The following is a 17,642-nucleotide window of genomic DNA, read 5'->3' as shown; positions in this document are numbered from 1 at the left end:
GTACTGTCTGGTGTCACTTTCGCATTGACGTAGGTTTCACAGCACCTATCCTGACTGGTGGTTTTGAAATGTTTTTAGAAGGTTTTTAAAACTTTTTTATGATTTTTTTGTTTTGTTTTTAATGTGTGTTGTGGTGTGTGAAAATTACCTCCCGTCTCTTGGTATTTCCAGTGCGACACCTGAGGATGGGCTTATGAGAGCCCAAAACTGGTCATGTGGTAATAAAAGAAATTTACAACTGAAGCGATATTTTCAACCTCTGTTATTATTATTATTAATACTGAAATTATTACTTTTTTGAATAATGTAAATTATTGTTATTATGATTGATATGTAGTATTTTTCTATATGTGTTGTTCCCAGTCGGATGTAAGAGAATGTCTTAAGACTCTAATCTGGTCAGATTAAATAAGCAATAAATAAATAAATAAATAAATGTATTGAACCAAGTAATATTCAAGATAATGTTGATGATAATGTTAATATGGTAAAATATGCTGAACTAAACAGAATTATTTGGATGTGTATTTGAGAGGCCATGAGAAGGCACAATGAAAATTTGCTTAGATAGACAGTTGAAAAGAATAAGAATTCAAGCAAACAAAACAGAAATTTATGTTAGACAGACATTATGCTCCATCAGTTAAGATGGTATCTTGAACAGTAACTAACAACAGAGAGAAAACTGTACAAGCTTGAATATTCCCATCAGAAATTAAATGGTTGCAGAAATTGATACAATTCGGAGGGTATAATCAATGCATAATATGACACTGTACCACTGAAGACGTCAGCATTAGGTTAGCAGGTGATGTTAAAAGACCCCACACATCAGGTACTACCAGTGCTATGGTTTGAATGCACTCTGTATGTTTACAGGCTCAGAAGTGGTAAGCTGTGTAGAGTATAGCAGAATGGTTTATATAACTAGGGTGGATTAAATTTGATGGCTAAAGACATTCCCTATGGCAGGTAGCCTAACTTGGCTCCAATTGTTTATTATGAGATAGTATACAGAAGGGCTTGTCTAACAGATTTATTAGCCCACTTGCCTGGACCACCTTAGGTTTCTTAGTGAATACCCCATAGGGAATTTTTTGAAACAGTGGAATTCATAAAAAGATGCATTACAATGAAGAGAAACTAAAAGCTGTGGCCCACAGAGGGACTGTTGCCAGAGCAGCATTTATTCTTCCAAAGCCCCTGAAGAAGAGAGTACTTACAGTCTTAAGCTGCTGTTCCTGGCAGTGTCCAAGTGCCATCATATGACCAGCAGAGAAATGGTTTGATTGGCTGCACTTATTGTGGCTTCCTACAGGTGCATGGTAAAGGCTGATAAACAGTTACATTTTATTCATAAACCTTGAAGCACAGGTGCTTGGCTGTAACATTCCAGGGCTGTGCTTGCAGTTAAAGAATCAAACATGAAACTAGAAGGAGATGTGATTAGCCCCATGTAACCTGTACAAAGATAGGCTTACCTGTTTGCTCCACTATAAGACTATGGACTTGCTTTAATCTTCTTAGGACATTATGGCACAGTACATCACTATGCTACCTGCTGGCATTTGGTGCTTGCACTCAGTATTATGATTTACTCTTAAAACTTGTATGTATATGATTGTGAAGTAACATTTTCAGATTGGAGATTATATGTACTTTTTGTGCCAATGGATCCTTAGAGAGAAGAGTCTCCTGAATGTAGAACATGTCAGGAAACAAGAAATGATCCTCATACATTTGAAATAAGTAAAAAAAATTAAACATATAGTTTTTGGAAAGAATCTAATTTTTGAAAATATAGTGTAATTGCATAGATAAAAAATCTAGTCACCAAGCAGCGGCAGGATAACACAGATATAAAGATATTTAAATTAGCTGCTGCTTGATGTGGTGAGTAGATTTTTCTCTCTCTCCAATCACATTATTTTTATTGAAAAGGTAATAAATAACTCATTTCAAAACATGTAAATGTTCATGTACATTGAGGTGCATATGACAATTCTTAGGCTATTGTAGACACACATCATCAGATAGAAAAATCATTTTACAGCACTTATTTACCATAATCACATTACTGCACAGCATTTGTACAGAAGTCAGATTGTACTAATGCTTGCATTATTTTATATTATTAGTAACTTGTATACATCAGTTAGTTCTTCTAAGAAATATGAGGGTTGGAACTGAAATGTGGCAACTATTTATTCACAACTGATATAAAAGAGTTACATGTTTTCCCCTGTTATTGTCCTTCAGAGAAGTCACCAGCATTGTGTAGAACTCATTTTCAGCGATGTGGAACGCATAGTATACCTTTAGCAGAGCTTGCTCTGTTGATGGTGCTAATGGAGTGGTCTACTGCCTGTCGAATCTCGGGAACAGTTCTGAAGCAAATGTTATGAAGTGGTTCCTTCATCTTTGGAATCAAATCAAAGATACAAGGACTTAAGTCCGGGGAGTATGGTGGATGGTACAGTACTTTCCAGTCCCATTGACCAAACAGAGCAGCCACAGCTTGCGCAGTATGCGCCCACGCATTGTCATGCAAAATGATGGGTGGGTTGCGTAGAAAGTGTCGTCCCTTCTTTTGCAAAGCTGGTCGCAGATGACGCTCCAAAAATGAACAGTAATACGCCTTAAGTCCTTGTGACCTTGTTTTGATTCTGAAGATGAAGGAACCAGTTCGTGGCATTCACTTCAGAACTGTTCCAGAGATTCGACAGGCAGTAGACCGCTCCATTCACACCATCAACAGAACAGGCTTTGCTAACGGTATACTAAGCCACCCACATCACTGGCAACTGGTTCTACACATTGCTGGTGACTAGTTCCAACCCTTGTATGGTAATGGAGTAGGAAATGGCCATGAATGAATCCTTCAGGCTCCTCTTAAAATGATATTTATTAGTATAAAACTTTTTATGGCTGTTGGCAAGTTATTAAAATGTCTGTTCCTGAGTAATGAAAACTTTTCTGGACCAAAGTAAGTGACTTCAAATAATTGTGAAGAATATTCTTAATTCTAGTATTGATTCCTGACCTGAAATGTTGGTTTGAAAAAGAGATATGTTTTTAATGATAAATTTTATTAAGGAATAAATATATTGGGAAGCAGTAGGTAGTGTCCCTAGTTCCCTTAACAGATGCTAAGGATGTTCTTGAGTTCACACCACAAATGATTCTTATTACGTGTATTTGGTCCCAGAATACTTAAGATTGGCTTGGTGAGTTACCCCAAAAAATAATCCCACATTTCATTATGGAGTGAAGTAAGCATAGTAAACTAGGTTTTTTATTTTTATACTACCTAAGCCTGACAACATTCACACTGCAAATAGAGATTTGTTTAGGCACTTGAACAGTTCTGTTTTGTGCTTGTCCCATCAGAATTTATTGTCAAACTGCAATCCCAATATTTGACACTGTCAACATCTATCTGTTTGTCATCGTATTTTAAGCATGTACGAGTTCTGAACTACTTGTTGTGTGTTTTCTCGAAGTTTAGTGACAAAAAGCGAAGATAAAAATGGTTGCAAGGTTTTCTTTATGTGAGCATCAGTTGTTTCCATAACAACTGTGACTGTTCTGAGTAAGTTCTATTAGAAACATGGATCAAGCATTACTTGAACTGTGTGAGAACCGACATCACCAAATAATTGTGTTGTAGCATCAACATCAGTTGTAAATACTGAGACTAGATATTATGAGCTGAGTGCCAAATACCAACATTGCTGTACTTACCGATAGAAAGTCACTGCATCTAGTTAGCTGATGCTCACACTTACAGTCCACAAGAAGTGTAGCATTTCAGTTTAATTATAATGCACCAGTGTCACTTATCAGTGAAGAATCTTTTGTGCAAATTGGTTTGTTCGTTTTCCTGTGAACTTAGAGATGATTGTTAAGTTAAACTAATCTACCTATTCCACTGAAATGTCAATTCACAGTATCAACTAATACAATAATTTTATCCACAGTTGAATTCTCCATGTAGTTGCTTATATTTTTGGTTATCGAAATTTTGCTACTTTTAGACCTCAAAGTAGAAACTTAATAATGTACCATACTGCATACCTCTCAGAAATCTGAAGACACAGTGTCAAACATTTTAACCAATTTTTTTACGAGGCTTCCCAGTAACATGAAGTTTTTGATATCACATTGTTTTTGTCATTGGGAAGAACCAATAAGTTATGATGCTGGTCACCTTTGGTCTGTCAGCAAAAACTGTATGGAGATTTGTGCATTTTAAGGAATGCAAAGTAATGTCTACTACTGAAAAAACAGATTTTGATGCTTATCAGTTTCCCTGAACGAGGGATGCCATTTCTTTGCAAATATCATCTCCACTGGTACTTGGCTACATTCATCTTTGACAGTGACTCCAAGAGCATGATGGTCATAAGTACACTTCTTAGCTTATTTCGACTCAACTGTCTTCAATTTGGAGAGGGTAGTGCCCTCTATGATTTTTGTACCACACCTATATACTTGTCATTGGATCAACGATAGAATAATGTGTATAGAATATTGGGGAACTACTTTAAACTCTCCAACAAAGTGACATTAATTGTAATTCAGAAAAGCATAAATTTTTACAACCTGGTGGGGAATAATTAGGTCACATTTTCAGTAAATTAGGATAAAATCAACACCACAGAATGTGGAAGAATCAGCCATTACCGTTGTCAGTGAATATTGAGGAACTCCAATCATTCATAGGAAAAGTCAATTAGGAATCAGAATAGTGATTGAAATACACTTTTAAAACACTGATGCAAGCACAATTGAATTATTAACAAAATAGTCATTAGGAAATTCCATATTTTCCTCTCATTATAGACTGTAAGGTCCATGAATAAACTTACCTGAAAAGACAGCTGGTTCATGAACAAGTTTACCTGAGAAGACAGCACAATGACTTTAGTGGTGGGCTCTTTGTTTTTGTAATTTTAGTGATCCATTGTTGGTCCTCTGTGCAACACACATTTAATGGCTGATGGGTCCTAAGGTGCATCTCAGTTCCCATAAAACTAAATTTTAGTTGGGTCATGATTTGCAGCACAAAGTTGATTGACTTTCTTGTAATGTTTTGGGATGTAGGCTGTGCTACCACCAAGGACCTGCTGCCGGTTGGACCTTTATCTTTGTCTAATATTATTAGCCAGACAGATTACTTAATGTGGTTCTATGGCACCCCAAACCTTTTGTCCTTTCTGTGTCTTGTAACTCAAAAAAGTCATCAATATATAATGTCGTCAACACCAGGGTCCTCTGTCTAAAAATCATTCAGTTGGTGTGCCAAGTGCATGTAATGCTGTCAAGGCTGGAAAACGTTTCTTAGCACCTGTTTACTGGCCAGACATTAATACAGAGACTGGGTGAGTAATCTGTACATGATCATAAAGTGCCTACAATTAAGTGACACTGCAGTAAAACCAGAGCACCCATGGAAACTAGTTCACATAGACTTAAAATGGTCTTTTTTGGGAATCATGTGGATTGAGGTCATTGAGCCCTTTTCAATTTGCTCTTTATTGCCAATTTGTCATCAACAAAAGCCGGAGTCATAATCATAACAAGGGAGAAGAGTTTATCAGTTGACAGTTTACCTTGTAGTATAAAGGCAGAAATATTGGGGTTCAGTGTCCTGCGAATAAAGAGGCCATTAATTAAAAGACAGAGCAAAAGATGAGACGGGGAATGTGTAATGAAGGAAATCATCCATGTCCTTTTTGAAAGAATTAGGCTATCATGTGCCTTAAGCAATTTAGGAACATAACTGAAAACCTAAATCTGGATGATGGAACAGTGGTTTTAACAGCTGTCCTGAATGCCAGTCCAGTGTCATGACCGTTTCATCTACATCAACATCTATGTGATTACTATGCTATTCACAATTAAGTGCCTGGCAGAGGGGTCAATGAACCAGCTTCAAGCTGCCTCTCTACCGTTCCACTCTTGAACGGGTCATGCGGGAAAAATGAGCACTTAAATTTTTCTGTGCAAGCCCTGATTTTTCTTATTTTTCATGATGATCATTTCTCCCTATGTAGGTGGGTGCCAACAAAATGTTTTGGCAATCGGAGGAGAAAACTGGTGATTGAAATTTCATGAGAAGATCCTGCTGCAACAAAAAATGCCTTTGTTTTAATGACTGCTGCTCCAATTCACGTATCATGTCTGTGGCACCATCTCCCCTATTTCACGATAATACAAAACTAGCTGCCCTGCTTTGAATTTTTTCTTTATCATGTGTCAGTCCCACCTGATACGGATACCCGCACCGCACAGCAATACTCCAGAATAGGGCAATGTAGTGTAAGCAGTCTCTTTAGTAGATCTGTTCCACCTTCTAAGTGTTCAGCCAATGAATCACTGTCTTTGGTTTGCCCTACCCACAACATTATCCACATGATCATTCCAATTTGGGTTATTAGTAATTGTAATCTCTAAGTATTTAGTTGAAGATGCAGCCTTCGGATTTGTGTGACTTATCGCTTAATTGAAATTTAGCGGATTTCTTTTAGTACTCACGTGAATAACTCCACACTTGCCACTTTTTGCACCACAGAGATATCTTACCTAAATCATTTTGCAATTCATTTTGGTCATTTGATGACTTTATAAGATGGTAAATGACAGCATCATCTGCAAATAATCTAAGAGGAACACTCAGATTGTCTCCTTTGCCGTTACTGTAGATCAGGAACAATAAAGGGCCTATAACACTTCCTTGGGGAAAGCTGGATATTACTTCTGTTTTACTCGATGACTTTCTGTCTATTATTACGAACTGATACCTTTCTGACAGGAAATCATGAATCCAGTCGCACAACTGAGGCGATATTCCATAGGCACACAGTTTGGTTAGAGGATACTTGTGAGGAACAGTGTCGAAAGCCTTCTGAAAATATAAACACATGGAGTCAATCTGACATTCCCTGTCGATAGCACTCATTACTTCATGAGTATAAAGAGCCAGTTGTGTTCTGCAAGAACAATATTTTTTCTAAACCTGTGTTGACTGTGTGTCAGTAAATCATTTTCTTAGAGGTACTTCATAATGTTTGAATACAGATATGTCTGCTTGTGCTGTATATGTGCGGATGGATATGTGTGTGTGTGTGTGTGTGTGTGTGTGTGTGTGTGTGTGTGTGTGTGTGTGTGCATGCGTGTGAGTGTATACCTGTCCCTTTTTCCCCCTAAGGTAAGTCTTTCCGCTCCTGGGATTGGAATGACTCCTTACCCTCTCCCTTAAAACCCACATCCTTTCGTCTTTCCCTCTCCTTCCCTCTTTCCTGATAAAGCAACCTTGGGTTGCAAAAGCTTGAATTTTGTGTGTGTGTGTGTGTTTGTGTTTGTGTTTGTGTTTGTGTTTGTTAGTGTCTCTATCAACATACCAACGCTTTCGTTTGGTAAGTTACATGATCCTTGTTTTTAGATATATTTTCCCACAAGCTGTAACTTACCAAATGAAAGTGTTGGTATGTTGATAGAGACAATGAAAACAATAAAAAACACACACCCACACACACAAATTTCAAGCCTTCACAACCCAAGGTTGCTTCATCAGGAAAGGACAGGTATACACTCGCGCACACACACACATATCCATCCGCACATATACAGACACAAGCAGACATATCTGTATTCAAACATTATGAAGTACCTCGAAGAAAATGACTTACTGGCACATAGCAACACGGGCTTAGAAAAATATTGTTCTTGCGGAACACAACTGGCTCTTTATACTCATAAAGTAATGAGTGCTATCAACAGGGAATGTCAAATTGACTCCATATGTTTATATTTTCAGAAGGCTTTCGACACTGTTCCTCAGAAGCATCTTCTAACCAAACTGTATGCCTATGGAATATCGCCTCAGTTGTGCGACTGGATTCATGATTTCCTGTCAGAAAGGTCACAGTTCATAATAATAGACAGAAAGTCATCGAGTAAAACAGAAGTAATATCCAGCTTTCCCCAAGGAAGTGTTATAGGCCCTTTATTGTTCCTGATCTACATTAACGGCAAAGGAGACGATCTGAGTGTTCCTCTTAGATTATTTGCAGATGATGCTGTCATTTACCATCTTGTAAAGTCATCAGATGACCAAAATGAATTGCAAAATGATTTAGTTAAGATATCTCTTTGGTGCTTAAAGTGGCAAGTGTGAAGTTGTTCACGGGAGTACTAAAAGAAATCCGCTAAATTTCAATTAAGTGATAAGTTACACAAATCTGACATATATATTAAAAACAAAGATTCCAAGACTTACCAAGAGGGAAAGCGCCGGTAGATAGGTACAATGAATAAAACACACAAACACACACACAGAATTTTGAGCTTTCGCAACCGGCGGCTGCTTCGTCAGAAAAGAGGGAAGGAAAAGGAAAGATGAAAGGATGTGGGTTTTAAGGGAGAGGAAAAGGAGTCATTCCAATCCCGGGAGCAGAAAGACTTACCTTAGGGGGAAAAAAGGATAGGTATATACTTGCGCGCGCGCACACAGACATATCCATCCACATTATTTACATCATCATATATATATATAAAATAGAAAGAAACTTCCACATGGGAAAAATATATTAAAAACAAAGATTCCAAGACTTATACCAAGTGATATTCATGAAATCCTCCCCACTCCACCAAGAGTGTCTTTCCGCCGTCCACCTAACCTTCGTAACCTCTTGGTTCATCCCTATGAAATCCCCAAACCACCTTCCCTACCCTCTGGCTCCTACCCTTGCAACCGCCCCCGGTGTAAAACCTGTCCTATGCACCCTCCCACCACCACCTACTCCAATCCTGTAACCTGGAAGGTGTACGCGATCAAAGGGAGAGCCACGTGTGAAAGTTGTATTGTTGGCCATATCTTTCATGACTTCCAAAGTATTTGTAGTGTAGCACCTGTGCTATAGGTTATGCATTTTGGTTCTGAAAGTATGCGTGCTTTGAAGCCCATTGCTTTTGTTTTTAGTTTTGAAATTTTCATGCTGTATTTATATATCTAAGGTAATTTTCATAAATTAGAATTTGATTAGTACCTCAGTGAGAAGGGTGCTGAGTTTCACCGCTGTAGATAATTGGTGACAATAATAGCAAATCCAATTGGAAAATGACTTTTTAATTTTCTTTTTAGATACCACTACTGTTGCTGCTGTCCTTGCCACCCACTAATTTGGTTATTAGCATATGGCAGGGTGGTGATTTAATTTTAATGCTCTTTCTTACCTTATAGTTCCATTACCTGATAATATCATCAATATAAAGTTAAATAATATTGGATGGAGATTACAACCTTACTACAGACCGCGATTAGTTTTTAGTGGGTTTAAATGGTATGTTGAGCTTTATTTTTAGTATTTCTACATAGACTTCTGGCTGTGCCCGAAGTGCTTTGGAAAGCCTCTTACTTTCATGTTGACCATAGTTTGTTTTTTTTGTATCTACCCAGTCAAAGACCTTTTAAAAATTGATAAAGACAATGCAAGTCTCATTAAACTGTATCCTCATATTTACACTTTAATTCAGTATAAAAATATTCTTTTTAATAAAATGTCCTGTTCTGTAACCATTCTGTTCATCTGTTTAAATGATGGCAGCAATTAGTTTCAACTCATATCAATAAGCATTCAAAATCTTTATATTATCTAGTGTAAAAGCAACCTGACTGCAGTTTTTGCAATTATTTTAATGTCTTTTTTTCAAACAGAGGCATTACTTAAGCTCTTTGGCATTCTTTAGGGATTAAACACTTTTAATAGCGTGTGTTGTGCTGATGTTGGAACCTCAACTGAGGTAGTATATCTGTATTTTAGAAGTTTCATATTGGCACTGTTGACATCTTTCTTAGTTAAGTGGTTCCACATAATTATTTCGGTGTTGTTCTTTTTCCTTATGTAGAATTTCCTATAAATTTGTATAGTGTTCTATCCACTTATTTGATTAACATGTGCCATTACCTTGTAATTGGTTATAAAATATCGTGCATAATTATCAGTTTTGTTGATGAAATTTCCTTGTTAATGTCGGTTTATTTTACAAATAGGCTTTTGGTTCCATTATTTTTATGATTACACTCTCTTTGTCCTTGTCAGTTTGACTTTGGGTACATGTACAGCACACTGTTAGTTTCTCCCATGTTACTTGTTGACATTATTCATTCCATTAGCTATCTCCATTCCTTTTTCTGATTTTTTTTCTTGTTTCCCTTGGTTATAAAGACTGCTTTTTTGCTGACAGAATAAATCTATTCTATTAATCCTTGGCACTATTACCTGCTGGCATGTTTGATACATAACCATTAAGTCTTTCTCTGTGCTTTCTTCTTCTAAAAAGCATACTCTGTATCAGTCTTTTGTATTGTTTCTATTACTGGAGCATAGTTGACCCAGCTAGGTAGCGGTTTGAGGATATATGTCCGCCCTTGTAAACATGGGTATCGCGTCCTTAACTATGATATAATTTGTATGTTGTCTTAAATCTGTGGGACTCCAAGTGGATTTGTAGACGTCTTTATGTTTACTACAGTACTAGTGCAATTACCTTAGTTTGAGCTCATGTAACAAGTCAACTTTGTTCTTGTTTCAGAGCCTGATATCTAATGTAGCCTTTGGATTTGGCTGCTCCTACTTTGCTCAGTATGAGGAATCAGGAATAGGAATACAGTGGCATAATTATAATAGAAGTCCACTTCTACAGGATTCCTATAACTTACGTTATGTGATGGTTATGTTGGTATTTGACTCCATTGTATACTTTCTTCTTGCTACCTACATAGAAGCAATTCATCCAGGCAAGCCATTCATTATGAAATTTTTCTATGATATAAGAAAGCTTGTGACTAATGTACAAGCCTTTTTGTTTCTGAAATGAAAATATATTATGTTTTATTGATCACAGGCATGTATGGTGTACCAAAACCATGGTATTTTCCATTTTCAAGATCATTTTGGTGTGGTACTTCATCAGTAGATGTACTGGAAATTGGCCTGGAAAATGGTTCAGCACTGAAGAGTGACAACAGTATGTATATGTAAACAAAGACTTTAAGTGATTTTTGATTTCTTATATCATTTTGGAATAGTTAAAAAATGTGAACTTTTTGAACTGAAGCCTATAGGTAGAGTTCATATTCAGTGTAAAACCTTAAACAATATGTGTGCTTAATTTGTTTGCAAATTGTAAGCATCAGGAAAGAAGACTTTCTGACAGGTCCCCATATTGTCAAAATGATGCAACAATAACCATGCACAAAAGTGTAGGGTTGAGTGCAGCAGCACCCAGCAGGTTGAGTGGTGATGGTAACAGGCCAGAGGGCCCAGTAGACTGACTGAAAGAAATGCTTTATTCAACTTTAAATACACATTGCATCATTAACTGGGTGATGCAAACATGCCTCTCTCCTACGAGCCTGGCTGTCAGTGGCTTGTGGACTGCTGTTTCCTTCTGGGATATGAGTTGCATGTGTAAGTGCCCTGCGATGCTACGAAAGGCTGACCAATGGCCTGTCACTAGGTCACAGCCCCAAGCTTCCCCAGTGCACTCCTTCTGTTGTGACCCCTCCTGGCAACTCAGCCCCAAGTGTATGGAGATTGATATGCGTGGGACATGACCTGCTGCCATCCAGCAGGTGTCAGACATTGGAAGTAGTGAACAGCATGCCAGCAGCACTGTAGCGCCATGTCCCACAAGGAGCTCAGTGCTGGCAGCAGCTGGCCCTATCCTTTCACAAACCCGTGGCTGCAGCTGGTGACACCCAGTCATCACATTCTCTGGCATATCCATGGTGTTATGGTAGTACTGCTAAACTCCAAAATAAACTGCCTCAAAATCCAGACCTATTTAAACAGATCTGGGGCACTTTTGTTATCCTGTAACCTAGCTCCCAGTCATGTAGCGCCAACTAGAGTCTTGTGATGGTGTGGTGACATTGTTGCTCCTTCTCTGTCTCTTACCACTGTGCAGTGCAGTTTTCCTTTGAATGCAATTAGCCCTACATGCAGTCCTTTTGTGTACATGTTATTGTGGCCCACATGTCGCCATACCGGGCTACCCACCTGTGCTTGCTACTGCAATACATTGTAAGGCTTTCTTACCACTTCTTACTAATTTCACTAAAACTGTGTGGGAACACTGTATAACCCCTTCCCCTCTCCCTCCAGAGGAAAGACCCAGTTTCCCATCGTAGACACTACTTGACTGACTATTCTTAAACCCTCTACATTTTTACTACACTATTACTTATGACTGATCTCCACCTTCTCCACACTCTGTATATGTACTTTTCGTCTCTTGCTCAGAAAATCCAGTCTTTGGGAACTGGAACTACCCACTGACTGGGTTCTGAATGGCTAATTATCTCAGATAAACAAAATTTATACACAGCAAAATCAGAGCCATTATGACACTAGGAACTGCAACACTCAAGATCATAGTGTACCCAATGTCTACCTTCCCGATACTGTTGCACACACTGCATTAATTTCTCTACAGTGATTCACCCTTCCTGCGCTGCTATCATCTGACTTAGTGAATGGATAAGGCTTGGCTTCCAGGTGTCATTTAAGGTTAGGTTTCATTTAGACAACATCCCAGAGGTTTGTCTAGCTGCATTAACATTACCTTTAACAGAGTAATTCCCATCATTGTAGCTGGTAAATGAAATATTGGTCCCATAATATCACACATATTTCTGTTGATTAAACAAACCATGGTGTCTTAACTCCAAGCACCTTGCTCCCTTGAGCATCTAGCAACAACTAGAATGTTGTTATACACTGAGTATGTAAACCAGCTTTCTGAAAGTATTGCTTTGGTTTCAAGGCCTTTTTATGGCATGGACAACCCTCTGCCTTGCCCCTGAACAATTGTGAGATGCATGAGCTGCCACGGATCTGGACCTCGTGTGTAGGGCACATGGTGACCACAACTTTGGCATTGCTGTAGCTCACCCAGAGTCACACCACATGCCAATCCCCATCTTCCATCACTGGTGACATCCCATCCTCTTTCACTTGCCAATTATCTCTAACCATATTGGAAAACTGTGCACTGTGTAACACTTAAGCAATGTGTGCTTGTCTGCTACCTGCATCTTTACTGACATGTACAGTGATCTGTTGTTACATCCACAGTCGCTCCATGGTAGTTGAAAAAAAGTTCTGTCTAATAGGCTCTGGTGACAGTGGAATTGTAGTTCTGGCGGCTCCCCACACTTTTCTCAACTCCTTCACATATTGCTCGAGTGACAAGCCCAAATGTAACTGCCCGTGTAGTGCCTGATAAATGGTGTCCTGCAACCTTATCAACTCAACTTTTGCATTCCAGATACTATCCCTTACTGACTGCAGTTGTCTTGCCAGGGTTATTCTTGTACCTAATATTTGTGTCCGTGCTTGAACTGTTTCTAAGTCCCAGTTTAGATTTCTGACTGATACCCAGGCATAATCCATTACTTCCCTAGTAGGCTGTTGTAGCATGCATGTGTTGTTCAATGTGCCACTCTCCAAACTCACAATTTGTGTGGAATGTCCCTCCATAGTCACCCTATTCTCTTTTGCTAATTTTCATGTGGCTTCCATCATCATTTTCAGCTCACTTATGTCACTTGTGCTCACTATCTCAAATATGGTCCTCAGGAACTTGCCTCCAGCATCTGTCCATCCCATTTTTATTTACCCTCTGTGAGTCATGCAACACTACTCTGACCACTTCCTGGATCTACTCCTTCAAGCATGCGTATACCAGGAGCAACTTCCTTAGTTCTTTTGGTCCTCCCTAAGCACTATATTACTTCTTGCTAATTGCTGCAAACCTGAAAACACTTCCTCCAATCGCCTTATCTCTTTCTGCAGCTCCCGTACATGGAATACCAAACTTAAAGACCATTGATGGCTAGATACCATACACTGCTGCCTGGAAAACAAAACTCCTCTGAGAACATCTAGCAAGCTGGAATAATTGTAGATTAGCAACTTCTGTTAATCAGTACAACAAAAGCAAATTTTTTTATTTACATGATGACTGCTTTTGGTCTGGGACACATTTTCAAATCATCGTAACAGATATCAAAATGATATTTCCGAAGATGCAAGAGCCATGTCAAAAATGTGCAGACAGACAGTTATAGTGCATACAGACCTGTCCAGGCAATGATCTCACAGTGCCCCTACTTCTCTCGAGGTGAAGAAGTACATCAGTACAAAATTAGGGTTCTTCTTCCCTTCCCTTCCCTTCCCTTGCCACATGGCAACAATGACTAATTCCTCAGCTTTAATGTCTGTAGTACATGAGGTACATGAACCTCCTTTCCCTGCTGCTTATTCTTCCACTTCTTCGTCTTTGCTTCCTTTCTTTATTCCAGTAATATTCCCCCTGGAATCGCTTTTGGCACACCTTTGATCTGTCATGTATGCCTGATATCTACAATCAGTGACTTATTAGGCAATTGTAGCTTCACATTCACAGGTGAAGTGGTTGCAGTCACTTGTTACGGGCCCTGGTACTGTGACTTTCATCTTCACTTTCCGAGTATACGGACTCGACAACAAAGCGCACTGATCCACTTTGTACCGAGGTAACATCCCCACATGTTTACTGTCTACTCTTGCTTTTCAGATGCCTTAGTGTTTTCTTGCTGGACCTCCTTCCACACTTCTCTTTCCATGCTCATAAATTCTCAAACTGTTTCTCCAATCCTGTTTCCTTTCTGCTTAATCATAGTCAGTGGTGATGGTATCTTCTTATCATACACCAAACAAATGGTGAAAACTCTGTGCTAGTGTGTAGTTTTAAATTATATGCACTGGCTACAAAAGATAGACATATGATGGGAGTTCATGTAATAACTAAGCATCCTCCCAATCATCCAGTGAACGGCACTGTTATTCCATTTGATTGAGTATGGAGTGAAGTAGTTCTTAACATCTTTACTTTCAGCAAGTGATACAATTCCTTCATCGGATCTGACATAAAGTTCATTTCTTGGTCCATAATTATTGTCTCTGGCACCCAGACTTCAACACTCATCCATTCACCAACAGTTGCACAACTGTGACTGCATGAGCACCATCTCAATGTGTCAAGAAAAATGATCTTTGACTGTTGACATAAAATAATTTTCTGCTGGTGTTTGGCTGAATGGTCTTAACACATTCACCCCAATAAAACTAAATAGTTCAGCTGCTTCTGGCAGCTTCTGCAATAGTACTTGTTTCTGATTCAAAATCTGCCAATTGTACACACTGTAAACAATTACTGACATGCTGATTGGCATCACTTTTCCTTCCTCTCCACCACTGTTTTTGTGCCACCCTCCAACTCATTGCCCCACATCCCTCATGGTGAGGTGAAACATAATCATGCATTTACCCCAGCACCACTTGCTTGCACTTCACTGGTACAACCACCAATTGTCTTATTTAGTATTCCTACACAATAATCCATCATACATACCAAACTGCTGTTGCTTGCTACATTGTTTACACTCTCCATGGGCACTCTGTGTTGTTTGCCATTCAACAAGGTCTTAACCTAGTGCTTGAATCACTGCTATTACTGCTTAATGTGTCCACATTTCTGTTCTTCCTCTGTGGATTGTGATTTACTTCTCCATACACAAATTCACTGAGTTTTACTGCCCATCTCATCAGTCCACCGGATTGTTCCTTCAAATCTAGTAACTACTTGAAAGCAGCACACTCTGTCAATATCTTAAACTTGCTTCCATCAGGCTAACACTGGAAGTATGTTACTCTGTCCATGAGACTATGCATCTCAGTCTCTTTTCTAAAATAATTTCTCTCAGCTCCATTCAATTGTTTTGACATAAAAGCAATAGGGCATTCCTCTCCAGTGACCTCCTGACTCAAAACACGCCCAATAGCATGCTTGGACGCATCATATGATAACGTAAATTCCTTCTGAAAATCTGGGAATGCTAACGCTGGACTTGACCTTAATACCTACTTTAATTTGACAAACACACTCTGACCTTCCTCAGACCAGACCATGCAAATGTGATACCTTTCTTTAATAACTATGTAGGAGGCCGTGTCATATCCGCAGATCACTTTACAAATTTTCTATAGTAGTTTACGAGACCCAGAAAAGACTGTAACCTCTAGATTGTTCTTGGTACTGGATAATCGTACCCCAACTGTGTCAATCTCAGATCAGTCCTCCCGCCATACTTACTAATTATGTGGCGTAAGTAGTTCACTTCTTCCAGTGCAAAGTGACATTTCTCAGTACTTGGTGTTAAAAGGGCTGCTGTAACCTTTTGAATACCTCTCTGTTGTTGCTTCTTTTCATGCATATTTCTCAAAAAGATGGTTGTGTCAACCAGATATACCAAATAATGATGATGCTTTGCTACTTTCAGCACTCCGCCAACCTCCAATGCTGATGATTTTTTTAAACCAAATGGCATTCGTCTATACTGATAATGTCCCTAAGGTGCTGAAAACAGTGTCTCACTCTATCCCCTGGAGCCACCTTATGGAAAAAAAAGCGTTCATTTGAGTTTTGGTCGTGTAAGTTGGTTTAGTTTAGTTTGGTGTTGCTTGGTAATATTTTACTTGTATCCTGTACTGTACATCACAATGTTCTGTTGAAGGATTACCTTCTTTTGATGACTCTAGCTTCTATGCAATTCTGGTCACCGTGTAGAATTTTATGGACCAGCTATTGTGTACTACTGCCATGTGGACTTCTCTGAAGCATCTCCTGTGCTGCAGAATATTGCTAAAGCTTTCTGAATAATGACTTATACCAAATTATCAAACGACGACTGAACACGTATTTTCACTTTAAACCATCTGTTTCCAGATGTCTATATGATAACTGCATTTACAGTTCAGTCTATTAACATGACAGTAATATATACTTTCTCTATGAGAATGTGAGACGTAGGTTTAATACAAATTTAAGACATTTCTTTAAGTATTAAGTGAAAAATTTAGGTTGTTTTCTTTACACATATATTTAGTAGTACCGTGTATACTCAGGGAATTAAAGGTTTTAAGTACTATCTTTTATTTCCTTTCAAAATGCGTAAAGTACGTATCACACATACACTATCTTAGGCCTTATTTTTTGGGTTTACAAGTTTTGATTTTTAACATTAGTTTAACTTCATTATGTTACTATATTAATAGTATACACATATATTAGTGTTCCACATAAATTTTGTGATCTGTAGTTAATACAATATTATTGTTATTGCCTAGATAAATTTTGTAAAATATATTGTGAACAACCATGAGCGAGAAGTGTTTGAGCTACCGCAGGAAAGTCAGTTCTGGGGTTCTGTGCAGCTGTTGTGACAGATGGTTACATTGGGGTGCATATAGTGGCATGGGAATCGGGGAAGTACATGGGTCTCTTCCATGGTATTGCGGATTATGTGCAAGGGATAGGAAAATACCATCTGCAATGGACCATACAAATGTTGGCTAGGTTCCTGCTTTCATGCGGTATGACCAGTCCCAATTGAACAGCTCTGTCAGGAGGGACAATATGGAGCTAGATCAGTTGCTTTGGGCAGCTGCTTTGTCAAACATAGGTTTGGTTCCTGTTGATGGTATTGGTAGGTGGGACTTAACAAGTCACGGCCTGCATCTCAATAGAAA

At 38.6% G+C, this 17,642-nt stretch overlaps 1 protein-coding gene across 3 annotated transcripts in view; it reads left to right on the top strand.

Moving 5' to 3' along the window:
- LOC126336982 (ATP-binding cassette sub-family A member 7-like) overlaps positions 1-17,642 on the top strand; it is a 585,480-nt gene that overhangs the window by 194,422 nt on the left and 373,416 nt on the right. For all 3 annotated transcript variants that reach the window (XR_007565029.1, XM_050001219.1, XM_050001217.1), the window contains exons 18-19: positions 10,600-10,804; positions 10,912-11,034. Coding sequence is in view for 2 of the 3 variants with exons in the window: in XM_050001219.1 (XP_049857176.1) it covers positions 10,600-10,804; positions 10,912-11,034 (328 nt within the window). In the remaining variant the exon portion in view is untranslated. The remainder of the gene's footprint in view (positions 1-10,599; positions 10,805-10,911; positions 11,035-17,642) is intronic.

This window comes from Schistocerca gregaria, chromosome 2, assembly GCF_023897955.1.
Source record: "Schistocerca gregaria isolate iqSchGreg1 chromosome 2, iqSchGreg1.2, whole genome shotgun sequence".
Classification (NCBI taxonomy): Eukaryota; Metazoa; Arthropoda; class Insecta; order Orthoptera; family Acrididae; genus Schistocerca; species Schistocerca gregaria.
This window is presented reverse-complemented; position numbering and strand designations above follow the sequence as displayed.